Source organism: Suillus plorans, assembly GCF_016647745.1.
Source record: "Suillus plorans strain S12 chromosome Unknown HD556scaffold_8, whole genome shotgun sequence".
Taxonomy (NCBI): Eukaryota; Fungi; Basidiomycota; class Agaricomycetes; order Boletales; family Suillaceae; genus Suillus; species Suillus plorans.
The window spans coordinates 420,046-441,626 of NW_024537392.1; the positions used below are offsets into that span (position 1 = coordinate 420,046).

General features: G+C 48.2%; 7 protein-coding genes across 7 annotated transcripts; 4 read left to right on the top strand and 3 right to left on the bottom strand.

Moving 5' to 3' along the window:
- The first annotated feature begins 13 nt into the window (after positions 1-13).
- On the top strand, positions 14-1,248 carry HD556DRAFT_966706 (SRP40, C-terminal domain-containing protein). Its single transcript, XM_041312149.1, has 4 exons — positions 14-317; positions 367-950; positions 1,004-1,126; positions 1,182-1,248. The coding sequence occupies exons 1-4, from the start codon at positions 179-181 to the stop codon at positions 1,212-1,214; spliced, it is 879 nt and encodes a 292-aa protein (XP_041164609.1). The 5' UTR covers positions 14-178; the 3' UTR covers positions 1,215-1,248.
- Positions 1,249-1,661: 413 nt separating this feature from the next.
- HD556DRAFT_1230098 (PP-loop family-domain-containing protein) lies at positions 1,662-3,556 on the top strand (the record flags this gene model as incomplete). Its single annotated transcript, XM_041297321.1, is given in 5 exon segments — positions 1,662-1,761; positions 1,816-2,360; positions 2,413-2,554; positions 2,574-2,759; positions 2,814-3,556. The coding sequence occupies 5 exon segments, from the start codon at positions 1,662-1,664 to the stop codon at positions 3,554-3,556; spliced, it is 1,716 nt and encodes a 571-aa protein (XP_041164610.1).
- A 29-nt stretch (positions 3,557-3,585) lies between these two features.
- On the bottom strand, positions 3,586-4,989 carry HD556DRAFT_966750 (Alpha/Beta hydrolase protein). The gene is made up of 6 exons (XM_041312150.1): positions 4,638-4,989; positions 4,562-4,580; positions 4,379-4,506; positions 4,041-4,323; positions 3,965-3,981; positions 3,586-3,914 (listed from the first exon to the last, which is right to left on the bottom strand). Exons 1-6 carry the CDS (start codon positions 4,804-4,806, stop codon positions 3,616-3,618), a joined length of 915 nt encoding a protein of 304 aa, XP_041164611.1. The 5' UTR covers positions 4,807-4,989; the 3' UTR covers positions 3,586-3,615.
- A 3,206-nt stretch (positions 4,990-8,195) lies between these two features.
- HD556DRAFT_1304856 (uncharacterized protein) lies at positions 8,196-11,624 on the bottom strand (the record flags this gene model as incomplete). The annotated part of the gene is made up of 9 exons (XM_041299711.1): positions 8,196-8,206; positions 8,255-8,434; positions 8,487-8,549; positions 8,680-8,824; positions 8,955-9,079; positions 9,618-9,969; positions 10,026-10,529; positions 10,577-11,500; positions 11,550-11,624. 9 exons carry the CDS (start codon positions 11,622-11,624, stop codon positions 8,196-8,198), a joined length of 2,379 nt encoding a protein of 792 aa, XP_041164612.1.
- Positions 11,625-12,081: 457 nt separating this feature from the next.
- Positions 12,082-13,088, bottom strand: HD556DRAFT_1304857 (uncharacterized protein; the record flags this gene model as incomplete). The annotated part of the gene is made up of 4 exons (XM_041299712.1): positions 12,082-12,134; positions 12,187-12,499; positions 12,555-12,890; positions 12,975-13,088. 4 exons carry the CDS (start codon positions 13,086-13,088, stop codon positions 12,082-12,084), a joined length of 816 nt encoding a protein of 271 aa, XP_041164613.1.
- A 271-nt stretch (positions 13,089-13,359) lies between these two features.
- On the top strand, positions 13,360-16,078 carry HD556DRAFT_1430227 (uncharacterized protein; the record flags this gene model as incomplete). Its single annotated transcript, XM_041304888.1, has 6 exons — positions 13,360-13,500; positions 13,549-13,860; positions 13,899-14,240; positions 14,403-15,377; positions 15,399-15,639; positions 15,705-16,078. The coding sequence occupies 6 exons, from the start codon at positions 13,360-13,362 to the stop codon at positions 16,076-16,078; spliced, it is 2,385 nt and encodes a 794-aa protein (XP_041164614.1).
- A 1,580-nt stretch (positions 16,079-17,658) lies between these two features.
- On the top strand, positions 17,659-18,712 carry HD556DRAFT_1304859 (uncharacterized protein; the record flags this gene model as incomplete). Its single annotated transcript, XM_041299713.1, has 2 exons — positions 17,659-18,416; positions 18,520-18,712. 2 exons carry the CDS (start codon positions 17,659-17,661, stop codon positions 18,710-18,712), a joined length of 951 nt encoding a protein of 316 aa, XP_041164615.1.
- Positions 18,713-21,581: the final 2,869 nt, after the last annotated feature.

Here is a 21,581-nt window from a genome sequence, read left to right on the forward strand (position 1 = left end):
TCATGCACAAACGGGCCCCGATATGTAATTCTGGACAGATTCCTCGACAAGTTCTAGCTCTGATTCCAGTTCCAGTTCATCCGATTCAACGTATGTTCCTGAGATGTATAATTTATTTTGCTCATAAGTCAGTCTAAAGTTCAGGGGATGATGCAGGCATGTATGTCTTGTTATTGCCATGTATTGCCGCCTCACGACCACAGATTCATCATCAAGTGAAAGCGAGGGCGACAGTAAAAAAGGAACTCAGGCCTGTAAAAAGGTGCCAGAAATCCTCTCATGTGGAGACCGCGAAACGAGTGCGACCCTGTCCTCTGGTATGCTCCCATCATCGGCGTCAGCTTTATCAGTACTGACTTGTCAAAGATGCCAAGGTTCCTGAAGTGAAGTCTAAAGTCACCAAACAGAAACCTTCAGTCAAGGGAAGCTCGAGCTCGAGCTCAGGGTCTGATTCTGATTCTGATGACTCCACGACTGATTCTGCGTCCGACAAAAAGCTAGCCCGCAAAGGCACCCAAAAAAAGGATGTTAATTCATCGGATTCCAGCTCCAGCTCCTCTAGCTCCGACTCCAGTTCCTCTGACTCTGACTCTACATCGTCCGACTCTGAGTCCACTACCTCGAGTTCTGAGTCTGAGTCTGAAGCCGAGATCACTGTCGGACGTGGCGTCGCGTCCTCTAAATCTAGGGCCAATACAGGCGTCACATCAATCCCCAAAGAGGAAATGCAGGTAACAAAAAAGCGAAAGACATCTGAGTCTGGAGCTGCTGTAGTCACTGCTGCGGTGTCAACACATCCTACCGATGATGTGCAAGTTTCAGCGAAGGTCAGAAATATCCAGAAAAATGGTAATGGCAAAACCCCACGAAACGCGAATGAGCGATTTTCGAGGATAAAACCCCAAAATATACCTGCGGAACAACTTCTAGACAACGGGTACGAAGCAAAGGTGGGGTGTATCTTTGGTCCACCTGCGAGACCTAACCCTCTTTCTTCGTACAGGGTGGCGTCACTAATGACTACGGCAATCGTGCACACCAGGACTTGATTGTCACGCGGGGTGCAGGATTCAGGAAGGAGAAGAACAAGAAGAAGAGAGGTTCATACCGCGGTGGAGAAATCACTGTGAGCATGTTCTTTTTTCGGTGTCGATATGGTCATCGCCTGATTGGTGTGGCAGTTGCAAAGTCACAGTATCAAGTTCACAGATTAGACATATGTATGGTCGGATATACATTGCATAAGTTACATTCGCTACTCCCCTCATTCGCATTCTCCTCACTAATACACTATGCCAATCGCTTCACATTCGTGCATCATAGTAGTAAACCGTACGTAGCAAATTACATTAGGTGGAGTCGATGTGGACCACAACTCGGATTTAATCCGATGTCGTTCTATGTACTGGCTTTGATTGTGCACATTTTTGCTCAAAGCTCGTCGCAACTGTGGTGTAAAATGGCTCGTTGGACTGGCTAAATGATTTATCGAGAATTGATCGACTTTTCAGTAGTTGTTGCACAGCCACAGACCAATTGCATGAATTCCGGCCTCCTTGATAGAACAAGGAAGGCAATCGTCCCTCCTTATAAAGAGTTATTCTTAGCTTGCAGAAGTTCGCGACTACTCCGCTCAAGGCTAGATCTGACTGCTGTCCACCATGGCGGGCATTGGTCCTGCACCAATTCTCTTCAATGAATTTTTCCAGATGTTCATGAGGTGCATGCCTCCAAATGGGTGGCCAGTGAATTCCAAGATCGGTATGTTACTCTTCATTGTATCTCGTGTTTGAAATTTAGCGCATTTTACCTTAGCTGTTGGCAACTCGGGAGGACCAGATTCCACTTGCTTACTGTTCCTCCTCAAAAAGTTGCTGACTGACCTGCGCTCAAAAACCATGGCGAGACAATCGATCCCGACCTCAGTTGTTTCTCTCTCTGTGAACCATAACCTCCAAGAAGCTTCACAGTCGATGGCAGCTCGTTCTGCAGCGAATGCAGCAGCCATGGGGGTTGAACATCTGTCGCTTGACATACCTTGGGGAACACCACCGTTTTCTGCAAAACCTGTCGCTAGTCAGTCGATGGAGCAAGTTGCGCGAGAGGCACGGTATCATGTTATATTTGATGGGATGGCACGCACTGGTGCACACTCAGTCGCATTTGGGCATCATGCCGACGACCAAGTAGAGACTTCATTGATGCGTCTTGCAAGGGGAACGACCGAACTCGGCGCAGGAGGCATGCGACGATGCCGTAGATGGGGTATGGGTACTGGTGATGTGGAAGGTGGACTTGGGTGGGTTGGTCACCATGGATTGAACCGTTGGATTATGAGACCTCTTCTTGAGGTCAGGAAGGTCAGGACTACTTAACATGGATTTGAGTTTGATTTGTTGATCTAACTTGTAGGACAGGATCCTTGCAACATGTGAAGAACACCGGCTCGATTATGTGAATGACCCGACAAACTTCCAGCCCGAGATCACTTTAAGAAATGGGATTAGGCAAATGCTGACTCTGCAAGAAGAGGGCAAAGATATGGTGATATCTTGTTTTTAATCTATGTCCAGCATCACTTATTATCATGCAGTCTGCACTTTCTGGACTACCACCACATATTTCCAGTTCCCTTGAAAAAATAAAGATAGCTGCAGCTGACCTCCAGGAAACCACAATGGACCTCGAAGGTGGATTGCATCAGCTTCATGGGGCAGTGAAGGTTCTTTCGTCGCGACTCGAGGACGTTGATAACGAGGGTGAGTGATCACTGCACCAAATACTCTTCAGATCGGGATTCATGGCTTTGTTAGTCACGTTCCACCTTAAAAACTTGACTCTTCCTTCTCCTCCAAGTACTCTCATACTCTCCTCGCATGCGCTGCCTGCTATCGTGGATCCGACTGTCCGTCTTGCTTTGGTCCTTCGGGTCATGCGTTATGTATCGTTCCATCCATGGGGATCTCTGCGTGCGGACGGCAACCGACGCAGAACCAGCATACAGCGCATCATCGACACTTTGTGGCAGTCTGACGGTGCCCCACCATTCACTGCTGGTGGTGGAGTACTTTGGCAGCCTGCGATATTCAACGCTAAGAAGCGACTTCGAGTGGGCACCCAGTGTCTTGGTCGCCAATTACAACCAGGCGAGAGATTTGCGTGGATGGCATCTAGACTGCCTGCTGTTCCCTACTATATGTTGGACACTGCAACATTATCTGCAAAATTGGATGTCGATATCACGGAACGCCTCGCAATCGCCATGAGTCGCGGCGACGACTCTTTGGAAGTCCTATTTGACTGCCGTTTCCTTGTGCGTTTTGATCTGTCACAGATTCCAGAAGAACTGGTCGCAGCTCTACGAAAGTACCAGGAGACAGGGGTGAATGTGCGAATCAAGCCTCACACAAAGTATTATTGGCCCAAGGTGGTGTTGCGAAAGCCTTCTTATCCAGATACCACATATGCTACACTGATGGACAACGGACAGATGGACACATTTGGACACGCGCCTTGGGTAAACATGGAATACATAAGGCTACTGGACGCGACCTAGCACATAATTTATACCTTTACAAGTATATTACAACACACTACAACGGTGACGAATCGTTATTACAGCACAGCCTTCTCTTTACGTCTAGTCTGCAAAAACGCTTCGAAAACGCCACACCAAACCTGGGGATCAAAATACTCGATCCAATCATGACCGAAACGAAGTGTTGGTAGTGAACCTGGTCCATCTCCTACCGGTACCATACGCGCCCATGGAATACGCGTCAAAAAGCCCTGAAGATTGGTGAAAGGCGCGACCTGATCAAGTTCACCGTGGATAATCATGAATTGAGTGTCTGGCGACAGGTGGGAATGAAACCCAGTGAAATTATATTGAGAGGCTGCTCGTTTTTGTTGTACTGTAACAGGATAAACGTTACGCTAAGAGGACTCGAAGAAGGACACCTACACAATGTCTTGAAGGGTCTGAGTATTGCATCATTTTGGTCAGCACTGACCACCTCAAATGAAAACAAGAGCACGACCTGCCAATGAACGCGCGATCTATGAGCTCTTCAATTCTCTTCTGATTGCCTTCACTAGCAAACCACTCGGGATCAAGGGCGGGGGGAAAAGAGAGGCGCACAGTCTCCCTGATTATTTCAGGTGTCAAGGGCCCTTTCGGTCTCTTCGGTAACTTGAGTCCGTATGGCTCTGGGTTGGGTCTGAATGATGTACAAACGAGTACAACATGTGTCACACGAAAAGGTAAGGGAGTCGGGTTCGTGCGATGAAAGGGTAGGAATAAAAGACTCTGAACAACAATGCCTTATAATACACGTTAGATGTGAGACGTGGTGTGAATCGCCTTTCTTGAACCTACCCCCCATCGAATGTCCGCAAAGAGCGACCTCGCTCCACTGAAGATGCTGAATTAGAGAGAGAAGGTCTCTTGCTAGTGTTTCGATAGTGAAAGGGTCGTCTTCTCGAGCACGGGAATCCCCCATGCCCCTGCGGCCACCTCATGGTTAAACAACGAGTTAATAAAACAATCCTTGACATTCACCTGTGGTCATATATCAACACTGTATCGAGTCAATTTATACACATCACTCGTTCAGTGATTAGTATTGTCCACGTACCTTGTCGATGTTTAGCTACTAGCGACGATACTTTCTCCGAGTCCCCCCGACAGGTTGTCATCCCACCGACATACACGAGCGGCACTGATGCCCGCTTGTGGTCAGAGCCGAGTACCTCGTATGCTAACTTGGTTCCATCTGGAAGTTGCAAAATGGAGTAAGCTTTCATGTTGGCCTTACAGACTTGTGACAAGTCGCCTCAAACCGTGAATTCCAGGTGCCGGGTAACATAGCTTGCCGGAGTTACGTAATAGAAGCGCAATTAAATCCAGATCGGTCGATTCCGAGATTTCTGCCTTCTGCCGGTGATAAAATCACCAAATAGCCCCAAGATATGACCACAGAGAGCTCTGCCGGGTTGTGTGACACGTTTGTATAGGAAAATTTTGAGCAAGTCGATGTTGTTGCAAACACGTAGAGTATACAAAATCTAGCTACTCACCGACATTTTAAGGTTTCAGCCACTCTTTCAGCTCCTTCTGAGTTGAGCTCGTCAACCACTAAGTCCAAGTTAACACACATTGCATTCAACACAAAAGTATTATCTGCCGAGTGGGATTATGCCAAACAACAGTACAACATCATCGTGGAAGATGTATCTTCAGGCAAGAGAATGTCGAGTGTGGCCAACGTCATGATATCTGCTGTTGGTATTTTGGAGGTCCCAATGATTCCCCTGGAGTTCGCAAGTCTCAGGGGGCATCGTTTCATTCCGCACAGTGGCCAGGCTCAATAAATCTGCAGAACAAGCACATTGCAGTGATTGGAAATGCCTCCTCCGGGTGAGTCACGATGACTTCTGCACAGGTAATTGGTAGGGATCCACATGGGTAAACCCCGGGGTGTCAGAGACCTTACCCGCACCCGCACCCCGAGGTATACCCGCACCCCCATGAAGGGTACGGGTTTTTGGGGGGTATGGCAAGCCCATACCCTTACCCATACCCGTGCAGGGTTTACCCGCGGGTAATACATATAAAAATGAGACACCCACCTCCTGCGAACGGCGGGCAGCGACTTGAATCAGCGTGGCTCAAGCTCGGATGAGGATCAACAGACTCGCGAACTGCGAACGGTGGGCGATAACTCGGATCAGCATGGCTCTTGCCCGAACATGGATCGACAGACTCACCTCCTGCGAACGGTGGGCAACGACTCGGATCAGCATGGCTCTTGCTCGAACAAGGATCGACGGACTCACCAACTGCAAATGGCGGGCAATGACTCGGGTCAGCATGGCTCTTGCTTGAACGAGGATCGACGGACTCAACTCCTGCGAACGGTGGGCAACGACTCAGATCAGCATGGCTCTTGCCCGAATGAGGATCGACAGATTCACAGTCTGCGAATGGTGGGGGCTTGGATCAGCATGGCTCTTGCTCGAATGAGAATCAGCATACTCACATACTGCGAACGGTGGGCGACGACTTTGGTCAGCATGGCTCGAGCTTGAAGGTAGGCGTTGTGTTGAAGAAGATGGAGGGGCATAGCACACTATAAGTAGTAGGCAGATGTCAGCATTAGCACAAGTGTAAGTACCGCTGTAGTTCTTGATTATGTAATGTACCGGTCAAACCCGAGCACGGGTGTGGGTGAGGGTCCGGGTACCCAAAATGCGGACCCCCACCCATACCCGAGGGGTACCTGCACCCGCCACCCGCACGGGTTTTCAAAACCCATGCATATGCCTAGTAATTGGTAGTGACATACAACAAGAGCACAGTTCGTGCCATCTATATCTGAAGACCTGTCTGTTGAAGTAGTTAACTTCATCCGCATCCCGACCTGGTTTAATACCCAAGTGAGTTTCTTCTTGATTTTTGTATCTTTCTACTCAAGTTTGTCTCGAGGTTGCATATGTCCTTCAACTCATAGAGCTGGTGAAGGTTCAACGATACTGAGAGGAACAAATGATGCTCCTGACTGTATCTATAAATGTTGTAAGGTCGCGCATTGCCTAGTCTGCTATACTTGAGACAACAAGTGCATTCGACCCTAGTAAAGGGGAAGTGAGTGCAGCAAAGATCTAGTAGTAGGCGCTACTGGTTGACTGATGCGAAGCGCGGGAAAGCGAAGGTGCGTGCAAGGTGCGGGAAGCGTGCGCGCACGTGAGCGGAAATGAGAGAGAGTAAGATTGAGTTTGCTTAAGTGATGATTAGATACTAGACAAGAGGTGAGAGTTGCAAGCTGAGAGACGTTCTATGCAAGGTGCCAAGGAATAGATTTCAACTATCTTCTTCTAGGTAGTAAGAGGGTGAGTGTGTTGGTGAGTTGGTAGGTAAGTAATATTATGTACTGCTGGCGCTTATATATGGCGCCTAAGCGCTGTCATGCAGAGCCAAAGCGCTACCGAGTGAGGTATGTAAAGATATATGTAAGTAAGGGTCCATGATAAAAATAAAGGTGGAACAATACACAGATAAGAGAAATGGAAATATATGCACTAGAGAACTTGGTGGACAGTGGATGGATGTGTCTGGTTGGCTGGCGCTATAGGGCGCTCAAGCGCGGGAAAGCGCGCGCGCATATACATCGTGAAGCGCGGGAAGTGTGCGTGCATGTTGCGCATTGCACGGGAAAGCTGCACCTTGTATAGGAATAGCTGTGGATAGCATGCAGAGTGATGCTACAAGTTCGTGCCATGTACTCCCTAGTGAAAACTGCCATATCACACAATGTGAGGCACGAGTCTCTACACCGGTCCTTACTGGTTCTGCCTCATCTTTCACCATCAAAGCCACACCCACAGATACATACAACACCAAGCTACAAGAACGGCTCTCTCACTTCGTGCATGTACACTGCTTCTCTTGGAGGCATACAAACGGTACAGGCAAAGTGTTTTCTTGGCCTGGGACAGTTTTCTGATGATTGCTTTGTAGACCAAATTGGGATCATTGTTCTCGATGCCTGTCAATTGAATGATCTCTATCTTCAAGCAAGCGGCTACCATGACTTATAGTTACTTGAGCAAATTTGCCCTCCGTCTTTGAGGCGCCCATAGTCTAGGTCCAGGGTACCCAAGATTTGTAGGTCCTCGTACCTGTGCCCGTGCCAAAGATGGGCCAAACACAGGTACCCATACCCTGTACCACCTGACTCACATTCACCTGCAGGTGCGTATACGGGTATACAACCTTATCCGTGTCATACACTACGATAGCGCTGATTCTAATCTTGCACAAATGATCAATTGAGTAACAAAACACGGATGCACTAGTTGGCCTCGTCCACCATCTAAGTTTCTGATGGAAGGATCTCAAGCAGCCAAGCAATCTTCCAAATGATTCAAACTTTTCCATGGGAACATATCTATGCGGAGTCAATCTTCATCTTAAGGCACCATGTTCAACAATAAGCCAAGTAATAGAAAAGAAATTTATCAATCCAAATTATATTTTCTCGCCTTATTCAGCTGCCAATGAATTGACCCTACTAAACCAGAAAAGACCCAAATAAATCTGACGCAGAACTTCAACATGCGGTCATTAACACTCTTCTAGCTCCTTTAAACTATAATCCTCTTCAAGCGTTCAGTAGCGACTAGGAACGACCGTATCAACGGAATGCTAGCAATCCAATCAATAAGTTTATATCACGTTAACGTGTGTACTTACTGGTGCCAGAAGCATGCGGAGATCGGATGTTCATGGTCGGGCTACCCACTACAGAGCCAGGGCCCAAATACGTGACACGCTCCCAGTTCCTGCGGCAAGTTAATATTTGAGAGGAATAGCCTGAGGCCACTGGAGATGGTGGTTGCTGTGGCCAGAACCTAGCCCCGGGAGTGTTGTATCCTAGAGGACTGATCAGCATACGACAGTAACAGGCCAGAAATGTGTCGCCCACTTGCTCCGGTTGCATTGTCTGAGTCGAAATTGATTGTAGGTGACTCAGCATGCGAGTTGGCATCTAAAAAATGCAGTCTTCATCTTTGCCCAGTGGTTCATCCTAAGCTGGGGGTCATGCTGTGTGGTGTCAGTGTTGAACTGGGGGTCAGAACATCGTGTCCTCAATGACAGTGACAATGAATAGCGCTTACCCAGAGTTTCTGGTGATACCAGGCTGCCCTGTTCTGAAGCTGGCGAAGTGACAATAAAAACCGTGAAGTAATTCCAGAATGAAAGCATGAAGTGATCCCAGAAGAAAACCATGAAGCGACGGTATGAGGCTGGCGATTTGGTGAACTATTGAGAGTGTGTTGATGGGAACTATCTGCTTCTAGCCAGATACTTATACTTCTGCAAGACTGGAAAGAAAATGCCAATAGCGTCTGGCCTTGAATTTGAAGCACAATAAACCCCAACTTAAACGTACAACAAACCATTGCAGTGCAGGATATGAATAGCTCCAAACCTGTATGAGCGCAGCAGTGCTCCAGAACTGCATCCTAATTAGGTTAAGGATGAAACGAGCCAGTTCATTATCATAGGGGCCATTCACTAACCAGGAAATGGGCCAGAATATCTGAACAGCACACAGCTCTTGAAATATCTCAGCTTGCTCAATGCTCGCAGAGGACAGTATACAAGATGTTAAACGCTAATCCCTTAATTGAGCTTTTGTTAAGACCATGCACAAAGGGTAGGACTGATTCCAAGGGGCTTGGCTTCAGCTCGTGCGCTGGGCCCCTTACCTGAGTATGTGCCCTTAACTTCAGAATGAAGTCTGGAGAAAGTCCAGTGAAGTCCGAAGGACTTCTGGAGGAGCGTGGGAAACGTCGGAAGGACTTTCCAGACGAGTGCGAGAAACTTCCGGATGAGTGCGGGAAAGTTCCGGAGGAACTTCCGCATCTAAAAGTTGGATGTGCTCGATGAGCGGTGTTTGATTTTAGGTGACCGCTTAGCGTCTTTAAAGTTTCTGCGTGAGCGAGCATCCCAAATACTTCCAAAATAAGATATATTGAGTGAATCTTATGAAAGTGCAAGATTATCACAAAGTAATCAAATCTTATCTACATATCTACAGCATCAGACATACTAGCACTGATAGTAGATATACCTCGTTCAACTAAATCTTTCTTTGAAGAAATGGAAGCGTCATATACTGCAGGGACTTCACGAATGGCGAGATTGTGTTGCTGAATGAAACGATACTCTGCTCCAGATGACGAAGACACTGAAAACTCCACCGTCTGACGTCTCCCGCTGAGATGCTCCATGAGGACTGAGTGTGTTGCGGCACCGCCGAGGGAAATCACATTATCGAGAGCGTCCACATCGTCTATGTCCAGCTCTGTGTGGAAACCGGTTTCCCACACAGCTGCGACGATGACGGCGTGTACGCCAGGATGGTTGACCGGGGATAGCAAGTCAGGATCGTTTGTTTCGTGCTAGAGAAAAAAAAGGATTAGTTATTAGAAGAGGTAATACACAAAGAAGAACTCACCAAAAACAAGTACGCGTGATTCTCAATGAGTGTTGGAACGCGTTGTTTCCTGTGTGTGATCTCCATGTTTGCGTCCAATGGACGGTTAAGATCATAATGGACTGGGACTTCGTGGCGCGCCCTCGTCTTGAATGCCATTCGTATGGTCGTTGTGAGGGTTCGGAGGGTCTTAAGGCATGTTTCGTAGTTGGGGACCTCCGCGTCAGGCATGAAGTCCCAGCGAGCTGTAGACAGCGCCGCCTCCGCCATCGTCGCGTTGGCGCCTGTTTCGGGCATAGCGTTCTCTAATAACACTTTGCAGCGCATATTGGACTTTGCGGCTTCCATCATGGTCTTGAATTTCTCATTAGTCGAACATTGGGGAGCATAAGGATGGGAGCGTGGACTGTTGGCCACAGGCCCGGGACCAGCTACAGTAGTGATGGGAGAGGGAGGAGTACTAGATACCGGAGGCAACTCTCGCCGAGACGGGAGCGGTGCAGTGACAGTGATGTCTCCTGTTGCCTGTAGAAGAGAGTCAGTCACGATCATGATACAAGTGAGCGACGCACTCTGATAACCCCAGTTGGGAACATTTGTCCCCGGTGGCCTTCGGGTGGGCGGCAAGGATCGTATACAAATACCTTCTGAATTCCAGGCAAGTCGATGGGTAAGTGTCCCAGATAACGTGTCCGTTCTTCCTCCCTCTGCCTATCGTGCATCCGTCCAATATTCCTGAAGGTCGTCGGTGTGGGCACATCAAAGTGATGTGCCTCACGAGATACGAGCTCCGGGGGTGTGAATGGAATCTGCGGGAGCCCATAAGTGTGGGCGTAAGGGGCTGGTTGCTGCTGGAGCTGCCGGGAGTCCGGCGGTGGACCTGGCTGCATCAACGGTGGGTGGTAGTCATGCGACGGGCCTGGTTGCTCAAGTTGTTGTCGTTGAAGCTGCCAGGAGTCTGGCGGTGGACCTGGCTGTATCAACGGTGAGTGGTAGTCGTGCGACGGGCCTGGTTGCCCAAGATGCTGCTGTTGAAGCTGCCGGGAGTCCGGCAGTGGACGTGGCTGCATCAACGGTGGGGGGTAGTCGTGTAACGGGCCTGGTTGCCCAAGATGCTGCCGTTGGAGCTGCCGGGAGTCCGGCAGTGGACGTGGCTGCATCAACGGTGGGGGGTAGTTGTGCGACGGGCCTGGCTGCCCAAGATGTTGCCGTTGGAGCTGCCAGGAGTCTGGCGGTGGACCCAGCTGCCTGAAAGGCTGGTGGTAGCCCTGCAATGGGCCTGGCTGTGCGAGATGTTCATCGGCTTCCTCCATATCGTCTTCCTCCTCCATCTCATCCTCGTCCTTGTCCTCGTCCATGCCTTCGGAGTCGATTAACGAGATTAGTGGCTGGTAGGATGCCGGAGGTTGAGGCTGTTCGACACGGATGCCGATCTGGCTTGCATCTGAATTCAAAGACGGGTTTAAACCCGAATTCTTCCCTGGTTTTTTAATTGCCTAATAATATTATATTAGTTACATGTGTACGTAGTACCACAAGACTTACCTTTGCATTCTTGCGCGACGGACGCTTTTTCATGATCTTTGTGTGCTTGCGACTTGCACTGGCCTTTGGGGGCATGATGATGAAGGTGGGTGGAAAATGTATATGAAAAATGTATGCTCGAGTCCAGGTGCTTAACAGCCGGAGTTATTTAATTGGCTCCAGGGTTCTATCAGCCTCATGGCGCAGCCAATTCAATTGAAAGATCGATCAGTAATCACGAATGCAGACATTTATGTATTAGACGCACCGAAATCTGCATGCTGTGAACCTCATGGCATGATGATCAGTATGTTTGACGCAGTTTCACGCGGGGTAAGAACAGAATAGGCAAAAAGATGTGATAATGCGGATGATATCGATAGTGACAAGAAGAGAAATCAGTCACGAGGTTAAAGGAATCAGTCACGAGGCTACATCAAACATTACTACAAAACTCTTGAATACATAAAACTGGTACACCGTTGATCTAGAGCGGCAATCGATGAATCAGTGACATCCTTGACCAAGATAAGAAATGAACTTAACTGATTGCCTAGTCCCGACCGCTTTTGGAGTCTTCACCACCGTTGTTAGCCATGATCAAGTCTGTCGGTGACCCCGTGTGCGATAAGTAATCCCTCCATATTGTTGTATTTACCTTGCACAAACTTGAGGGACTCCTTTGCTTTGAAGAGGTTCGTAGTAACGCTGGAGGATGGTTCAGAAACCTCTGTGCACTCTTTCTGCGTGTTTTCAATCCAGAGTCGAAGCCCATCTTCTGCGGCTTCATGTTCTTTCTTCAACTTGTTGATGGATTGATTCAAGAAATTAGTCCACCTGCTCGCCTCTTCTACCTGCCAAATCCTGGTCATGATAAGGTGGCGAAGCTTCTCGCAAGTAGCATACTGAGCGGCAACAGCCACTTTGAGGTCCTCAGGCGGTATGTCTGTGTCGCCCAGAATCTCTGGAGCCTGTTCAATTGAGTTCAATACAATAAGTACCAGCAAACATGTGGAAAAGACTTACAAGGGACACAAAACTTGCAATAGGGATATCATATCCCTCTGACTCAGAGTCAAACAAAGCAGAGTTAAATGAGGAGCAGCTCCCCTTGGGAGATCGTAAGGAGTAGTTCGCCCGGGGAGAGTGTAAGGAGTAGTTCCCCTGGGGAGACCAAGACCTGCGTAGAGACCGAGACCTATGCTGAGCCTTAAGACCTGCTCTATAAGCAGGAGAGGAATGTTCGACGAAAGTTGCAGAGCTGGTTGGGCTAGAAGGGCGCATAGTAGCAATACAAGTGTCCAGCATGATATGAACAATGAACTTCGAGGATTTGAATGTTTTCTCCTCAGCGCTGCGGTGCTGTCAACAGACTTGTCAGCAAGTTTCGGAGTTTGAAGGACTTAACAGAATTCCGAATACACAGTGCGGCGTGCCATCTTAAACCTCAGGCTGAGGCTGTATCAATAAGCTCTTCAAGTTGAACGCTCCCAGAATGGCATCCAATGTGGAAGAGGGCTTTATCTCTGACGAGACGTTTTTTAGGGCCGGAGAGTACATTTTTTTGATGATATCAAACCCTACACGATGGTCCTGATCAAGCTGGCTATATACTAGTGGTACTAGCCAGTATTCTTGTCCCACCTGTTCCACGCCATTTGTGAGGGTAGAAGAACTTTGCACTCACCTTACAGATGATCCACAATGCAATGCTGTACCCATCCCGCATGCACTTCACCAACCTGCTGGTCCAGGTGAAGAACGCATGGGTCAGTATCACACAAAATCAGGGTCTATTTACGGGTTTCAACGGCCAAATACGTTTGAATGCATGAAGGCTCATGACTATGAGTCCGCTCGCGAACATAACATGTACTACCCATTTTCTGGGAGGGAGGAATGGGAACTCGCCAAATTTCTCATCGAGAATCTGAATCAGGGGCAAATAAGTCGCTTTTTGAAGCTATTATGGGTCAGTGAACTTTACATTAACTTTTAAATTTTAACACCTCGCTATTAGGTGAGGTCAGAAACACGGCAACAACCCACATTCAAAACTGCGCCCCAACTGATAACCTTTATGGACGCCCTGCCAAAGGGACCGCAGGGGCGCTGCACAACAATCGAGACAGATGGTTATGTTACAACGCATCCTGTGCATCTTATCTGGCGTGATGCTTTGGAGGTAACGAAGCACATATTCGGCAATCCAATTTTTGCCAATGACATGGAATTCGATCCATATGAGATATTTGTTGATGGAGAATGGGAATATGGTGAATGGATGTCGAGTTCGCGTGTGCATGATATCCAGGCTTGTATTATTTTTTATGTTTGAATACGAATTCTGACAATAGTTTTTATGCATAGGACGAGCTTCCACGAGGTGCTACCATTGTACCCATTGTTCTTGCATCGGACAAAACTCCAGTCACTCGACACACAGGAGGTCTCGAGATGCATCCCACATTCCTTACCATCACTAACATCCGATCTGACATTCACATGAAGGCTACAGCTCACGCATGGTCGTGCATCGCGTATATGCCCATTCCCCAGTACATTTGCAACCCCGAGTTCTCTTCGCTCTTGCAAGCCCGTGTGTGGCATCGGTGCATGGATATAGTCTGCAGGAATCTCAAGCAGGCTGCCGCTGTAGGCACAAGTATGGTGGACCCATTGGGTCTCTTACACTATGGCTTTACCCCCCTTGTCGCATATACCGCCAACCTCCCCGAACAACAAATGATTTCATGTGTAAGTAAGAATACATCACCAGTCACTCTAGCCATCCAGTCACAGTTCGGGGACGGAAAGTTGTATGAACCTCGCGATGGCCAAGGCACACTCAGGACGCTTGAAGAACTTGGTCAGTGTATCGATCCCTGGAAGGTCCAGGAATTTCAAGAAGCAGCCAAAGTGTCACATCTCAGCGGGGTGCAGCTTCCCTTCTGGCGTGACTGGCACTTCGCTGATCCAGCTATTTTCCTTGCACCTGAACTTCTCCACACATGCCACAAATTTTTCTTCGATCACATTCTCAAGTGGTGTAAGGAAGTTGTTGGGGCTGATGAACTTGATACTCGCTTTTGTTCGCAGCATAAACACATTGGAACCTGTCACTTTGGGCAAGGTGTTTCGCATGTCCAGCAGATGACCGGTTGGGAACATCGGGACATCCAACGCACAATTGTACCTACAATCGCAGGTGTCGTCGATCCTGATTTCGTCCGTGCTGTTCGTGCACTGGTTGATTTCATCTACAAAGCACAGTCTCCAACTTTCACTCCAATGTCAATCGCTGATATGATCTCCTCACTCCAAGAGTTTCACGACTTCAAACATGCAATTCTCCGTGCCAAGGCTCGCCGAGGAACATCGGGTCCTATTGAGCATTTTGAAATCCCAAAACTTGAGCTCTTAGCATCATTCGCTCGAGCCATCCCCCAGCTTGGCTCCATCATACAATTTACTGCTGATGTCAGTGAGCGTATGCTCATCACACAGTGCAAGAATCCATTTGAGTGCACCAGCCACCAACGTGCAACGTTCACTCAGCAAGTTGTCCGTCTCCTGGACCGGGAAGAAACTGCACGCCAGTTTGACCTCTACACCCTCCTCCACTCAAACAGCTTATCCCTCAACAACCTGATCATCAATGAATTTGACGAAGTTGTTGACATGGACCCGATGTTGGGTTGGATCATGCGCGTCGCTCCTGAAGAACTGTCTCATCTGCAAGGCCCTCGCCCTGTTCGCAACCATTTCCTTAAAGGCCTGCTGTCTGAAGACAGCAGGATCGCCTTTCATATCACTGTATCCAGTGACCACACCAACAAGACACCGCCTGTTTTGGCGTGATTATACCAGCTTCCTGACTTTCCTCTGAAGCTTCGCTCCTTCATTGAAAGTGTCAACCCTATGCTCGCAACTCGTTTCCAGAACCGTCTGCTCAATGTCTGGAACAAGTTTCGTATTCAGCTGCATTCGATGTTGTGTCCGCGTCTCGTCATGCCGAGCCAGCAGGTACAAGCATATCCACCATCTACCAATTATCCTCGTGGAAATTGCGATGCTGTCCTGCTGCAGATGCACAGTGAAGGTGAAGAAGGTGAAAATCTTGGTGAGTTTTGAAGTTATGGTCAGTATCTTTGTATTCATGCATTTCTTCACTAGACGCCATTGTAGCTCAAGTTTGCATGGTGTTCGGCTTGTCAAAGAAAGGCCCACCATTGCCTCCTGAACTTGATCAAATCTTCCTCTATGTACAGCTCTTCGAAGTCGTCGCACGTCCTCAAGATGATGTTGGAGTCATGATGTTCCACGTCAAGTGCCGTTTTGTGACCGGTCCTGATGGCACACAAGTGTGGGTTGGCATGATCATTCCTCTGCTCGATGTTACCCATGCGATCGAGCTCATTCCTGTTTACGGGGACAGAGCTAATCGTGCTGTTGACTCCTCGACGTGTTTGGAACGCTATGATACCTTCTACCTTAACAATTTTTCAGACAAGGAATGGTATCACACGCTACACACAGACTTTATGTAGTTCTCTCAAGTCTCGATGACTTGTGGTGTGCATCGCAATGTTAGATTGATTGATTGGACTATCTTACAAAGATAAGATTCGGTAAACAATTTAAGACTAAATCTAAGACTTGATTTCGTGATTTTGACACGACTAAGTGAGTTGTCAGATCTCCACCAATCGCATGAGTTCACTACTGAAGTCGTAAGCATTCGTAAGTGTTCGTAATGCGCGTAAGTTAAGCGTTCATTTCAGTCGTTTTGCAGATGCGGAAATTACGATGGAGTTTCGTCCTGACGGGGATATGTGTAATGGCTACTCAGGACTTGTCCTGAGTAGAAGCAAACAGAGGAAAGGCTGCAAGGACAAAGTCCGAAGCAGAATAGGTCCGGAGGACCGCGGGAAAGTACCAGAGGAACTTCTGGAAACTTGGAGGAATGGTGGATCGGAGGAGCGGAGGAGCGGAGGAGCGGAGGAGCGGAGGAGCGGAGGATCGGAGGATCGGAGCTCCGGCCTAGGGATGTAATATTCAGACTAAGGAAATACAGGAGTATCTACTGGGGTTTATATACTAGAGGCAAGTCTGTGCAGATCAGTAAGCAGAGGGGTAAGGCTATGTACGATGTAGGACACGAGCTGGCGCTGGGCTCGTATCGAGCTATTTTACAGTACACGTCAAATACCCGTCACATGCTAATCACTTCCCGATGTTATCCGACGCTAACCCGCCAACCCGACGTTTAGGCCACATCGGACCCGATGTTTTCCCGCGCACTTGTCCTATCCGTGTCCCGTCCTGTCTTGCTAGCCCCACTAGGTGTGTAGTTCATTATTTTGCACATTGCTCACGTCGTAGCCAGCGCTATTACATGTTTTCCCATAGTCCGCAGCGCCTCATGTTTATTTACATGTACTTCGGATCTGAAATACTCCGCCGCTACTTTCGCCTACGGGTTCCGCATTTCTACGTACTTACATATATATTGGACTGACCTCGAGCATTATTCATTATCCAAGTAGAGGGGAGCAGTCCCCTGACGCTTAGTGGTCAAACCCGATATTTCGTAGTTCTTAGTTGATATTGCGAATATCATCGCTCTTTCATTATCCATATCAGTCATTGTTATTATCGCGCACACCGCTCGCTCTTCCGACGCTCGCTATAGTGTTACTATTAATTTCCAACATCCCGAACCCGAACCCGATATCCCGAAACCCCGAAAACATCGGACCCGACGCTTTTGCGTCGGACATCGTAATTATACCTTTGGACATTGTTTCCCGCGCTCGGACTATTGACCCCACATCACTCACTTACCCCCAAGACTATTCCCAGACCGCAGACCCCTGGGTCGAACGCACTTGTCAGGCAAGTATAGCAGACTAGGCAGTGCAAAGACCACAACACAAATATATCAGTTTGGAGCAATCTTTGTTTTGTTCCTCTCAGTATTGTTGTTTCTACAACTGGAGCCCACCGCGAGGGGTCCATCTGGTTTAGTTTTGATTAAGTGATTTTGATTTTAGGATTTCCCGACGAACCCGTACTTCGGACCCGACGACCCGACGATATTTCCGACGTACCCGCAGTTTTTCCCATCATGCCCGACAGATTTGGCATGCCATTCAGGACAGAACAATCAGCCCCAAGATTCACTGGCGATGTTTACGGAGTTTTCGCATTTTTGCAATCTGTAGACCAACTCGGACAAAAGTGCAATTTATCGGACACTGAGCTCATCAAGTATACTCTCAGGTATATCCAATGCGACCACAAAGAACTATGGGCAGGATGCCCTGAGGCCCGAGGTACATCTTGGTTAGATTTTACTAACGAAATTCTGTCGTCCTACCCAGAAGGAGGCATACACGAGTATACCCGACCCGATCCGCAGCCCGAAATACCCGAACCCGAGGAATTTGATGGTTATGAATGGTGGACACTTCCCCTAAGTGACGAATACACACCCGCACAAGAACGCCTAACTTCAGAAATAGAAATCTCCGCACCCGAAGACCCTATCGCAACATCCGACGCCCCAGAGGGAGTCCGAAGTCCTGAAATTTCGGACTTGACCTTCGGACAAGTTCAGTTACCATTGGAACAATTGGATGTATTCGTAGAAGTCATTGATGCAGACGTACTAACATCAGAAGTCTTAGATTCAGAGCTAACGTCGCTAGAAGACAACGTACCCGAGATACCCGAAACATCGGCCGACGAATTCCCCGAAATATGGGATATTTGTACCAGGAGTTTAGATCACGAACTCGTTTTACCTTCTCCAGATCGCACTGATTATTTTGTTCACGCAGTAGCCGTCGCTTTATTTCTCACCGGTTATGTCACTTGGTCTAGGTATCATTTTGAATTGTCACACCCGAAAATCCGCACGTCAAAACCCGAAACACCCGAAACACATTTCCCCGTCATCCCGAAGATATGCCCCATTTACCCACAGTTTCCCTGCAGAGTTTCGCCCTACTGTCACCCGTCGCATCGGATCCGAATTATCCGACTCCATCATCCGGTCTACCGACGCTTTCAATACCCTCGTCCATCGCACTCCCAGATCGCGTTTTACCAGTATGAAAGCCAACGACGTCTTTACCTTAGGAAAAAGCTATAGTTCGAAACCCCGAAATTTCGGGTAACGCGATACCCGAAAATGCGCACATATGTTCATAGCTTGCGCATACTAGCTTCGCACGTTTTACCCCGGGTTTAGGCCGGTGTTTCATATCTCAATAAACCCGAAAAATCCCTATCCTCATACATCCGCACCTACAGAAGAAACTAATAGTACACAGACATTCGAATCCGAACGCGCGCTAATAACCCCTATTTATATAGCATTTCATCTTCGAACTGCGCATCGCGCGCGCACCCTTATATATACGTAGAAAAACCCGAAAAAACCCGAAGAAAGACAGTCAAAAGTTGCACGAAGAAGTCAAGTCAGATGGTAATCTGCATCCCTAGTATCATCTTGACTATGTTATCCGAAAATTCATTTGGCACTTACGATTATTTTTTTCATTGTTTTTTATTAGACACCCTAGTGGGGGACCACCTAGCATCGGATCCGAGATACAGACATAGGGGACACATAGGACAAGCGCAGATTTTCGGACATTGCATCGGCCGACGATTTCGGACTTCGGATACCATTGCACACTCGGACATTGAGTTGTTTGCATCCATCGCATTTGTGCAGAAGAGAACAGTGATAGATTATGCAGAGAAGTAGGAAAAGATGTCAGAACACGAGCAGACACATATCAGTGCATTTTCGGACTTGCACTCGGAAAGTTCCCGCGCATCGCATCGGCCGCGTCGGCCGCTCAGATACATTCCCGCACATCGCATACCTTCGCATCACTTCCCCTATGCTTGAGATACCTCGCATTCATCAGATTTATCCGTTGCCGCACTCATCACGAAATATTGAAACAATCACGCATATCCGCACTTCGGACCTGACAAACCCGCCGTTTTTCCCGCACATCGGCCGCTGATTTCGGACATTCGGATCGCACTTCGTCGCATCAGAGTCATAGACATCCATTCCCCGCGCATATCATGTTTAAACCTCCTATTCTTCCCTCGCTTTCGCTTGAGTAGTACACTGACTGGGGACAGTCAGTATTCAAAGTTCGTAGGAGATGTAGGACACGAGCTGGCGCTGGGCTCGTATCGAGCTATTTCACAGTACACGTCAAATACCCGTCACATGCTAATCACTTCCCGATGTTATCCGACGCTAACCCGCCAACCCGACGTTTAGGCCGCATCGGACCCGATGTTTTCCCGCGCACTTGTCCTATCCGTGTCCCGTCCTGTCTTGCTAGCCCCACTAGGTGTGTAGTTCATTATTTTGCACATTGCTCACGTCGTAGCCAGCGCTATTACATGTTTTCCCATAGTCCGCAGCGCCTCATGTTTATTTACATGTACTTCGGATCTGAAATACTCCGCCGCTACTTTCGCCTACGGGTTCCGCATTTCTACGTACTTACATATATATTGGACTGACCTCGAGCATTATTCATTATCCAAGTAGAGGGGAGCAGTTCCCCGATGCTTAGTGGTCAAACCCGATATTTCGTAGTTCTTAGTTGACATTGCGAATATCACCGTTCCTTCACCGCCTGTATCAGTCATTGTTATTATTGCGCACACCGCTCGCTCTTCCGACGCTCGCTATAGCGTTACTATTAGTTTCCGACACCCCGAACTCGAACCCGATAACCCGAAACCCCGAAAACATCGGACCCGACGCTTTTGCATCGGACATCGTAATTATACCTTCGAACATTGTTTCCCGCGCTCGGACTATTGATCACACATCACTCACTTACCCCCAAGACTATTCCCAGACCGCAGACCCCTGGGTCGAACGCACTTGTCAGGCAAGTATAGCAGACTAGGCAGTGCAAAGACCACAACACAAATATATCAGTCAGGAGCTTTCTTTTGTTCCTCTCAGGATTGTTGTTTCTACAACGAGCATGTGGAAATGTATTAGAAAATAAGACAGATCATAGGAAATGAACTTGGAGATGAAATGAGGTACGGAAAATGAGTATAGTCTAACTTGAGAAGGAACATATAAAGGGATAAGGCACAGAAGATAGACGCAGGTCGGATCTGGATGTTCGGAAGTCCGGAGACAGGTGATTACCATAAGGGGATGGGCGCTGATTTAAGGTTTGAGTTCGGACATGACAGATAGGTCGGATCCGGAGATCCGGAGATGTGGATATCAGATGCAGGAGTACAGGGATCCGGATGGATAGAGGATTGGGTCTGGAGACATGGACAGGAGGTCCGGAGGTCCGGATGAGGCGTGGGAACATCGTCGGATGTTGGTCCGGAATGCAGGATATGACAGCTGTAAAAGTCCTGGTCCCGATAGTGAGGCCTACTGCAGCAATCTCATATGCAACACACTGTAATGTACGTTTCGAACGTGTGAGCAACATTGACGCATGTCTCCTCTTCAGTTCCATAAGGAACTGGGGTATCTTTGGCCGACATTTCCTCGGGCATGCCGATGACTCGTGAATAAATTGTGGCTGAAAGCGCCTAGCATGAGCTGCCGCTGTTCTGCCGCTGGTTGAAACACCGTCCTGAGTCCTGACATGCTGGCCTGTTGAAAAACCAGACTTCCTGAACAGATGAGCCACTTCTCCCCATTCCTCCCATTCCCATTGCAGCTAATAGCTTGCAACAGTGGATATCTGCCTTCGTTAACCTATCTCCCAATTCACAGGCTCAAGGGGCTGCTGTGCTCGAAGGCATCACTGGTCACAGTGACTAGTGCTGCCGTGGTCCGGTTCGTCCAAGGTTCCCAGTGAAAACCCACTGTGGTACGATGAGATCTGTTTATTTTCTGCTTGTAATGTCGTCGATGGGGTGAAATAGGGCAGATTATGAAAAACAAATTGTAGTCACATTGCTTTGCATTGCCAATCAGGAAACCAGTGAGAAAAAGATAAGACTCACACATCAAATTTTAAA

Excerpts from the sequence above, each read along its gene's own strand:
- HD556DRAFT_966706 (XM_041312149.1), top strand. The coding sequence starts at position 179 with ATGTATTGCCGCCTCACGACCACAGATTCATCATCAAGTGAAAGCGAG. Across the intron at positions 318-366 it reads GAGTGCGACCCTGTCCTCTG|ATGCCAAGGTTCCTGAAGTG; the intron begins GTATGCTCCCAT and ends GACTTGTCAAAG. Across the intron at positions 1,127-1,181 it reads ACCGCGGTGGAGAAATCACT|TTGCAAAGTCACAGTATCAA; the intron begins GTGAGCATGTTC and ends TTGGTGTGGCAG.
- HD556DRAFT_966750 (XM_041312150.1), bottom strand. The coding sequence starts at position 4,806 with ATGAAAGCTTACTCCATTTTGCAACTTCCAGATGGAACCAAGTTAGCA. Across the intron at positions 4,324-4,378 it reads TTGCGGACATTCGATGGGGG|GCATTGTTGTTCAGAGTCTT; the intron begins GTAGGTTCAAGA and ends GTGTATTATAAG.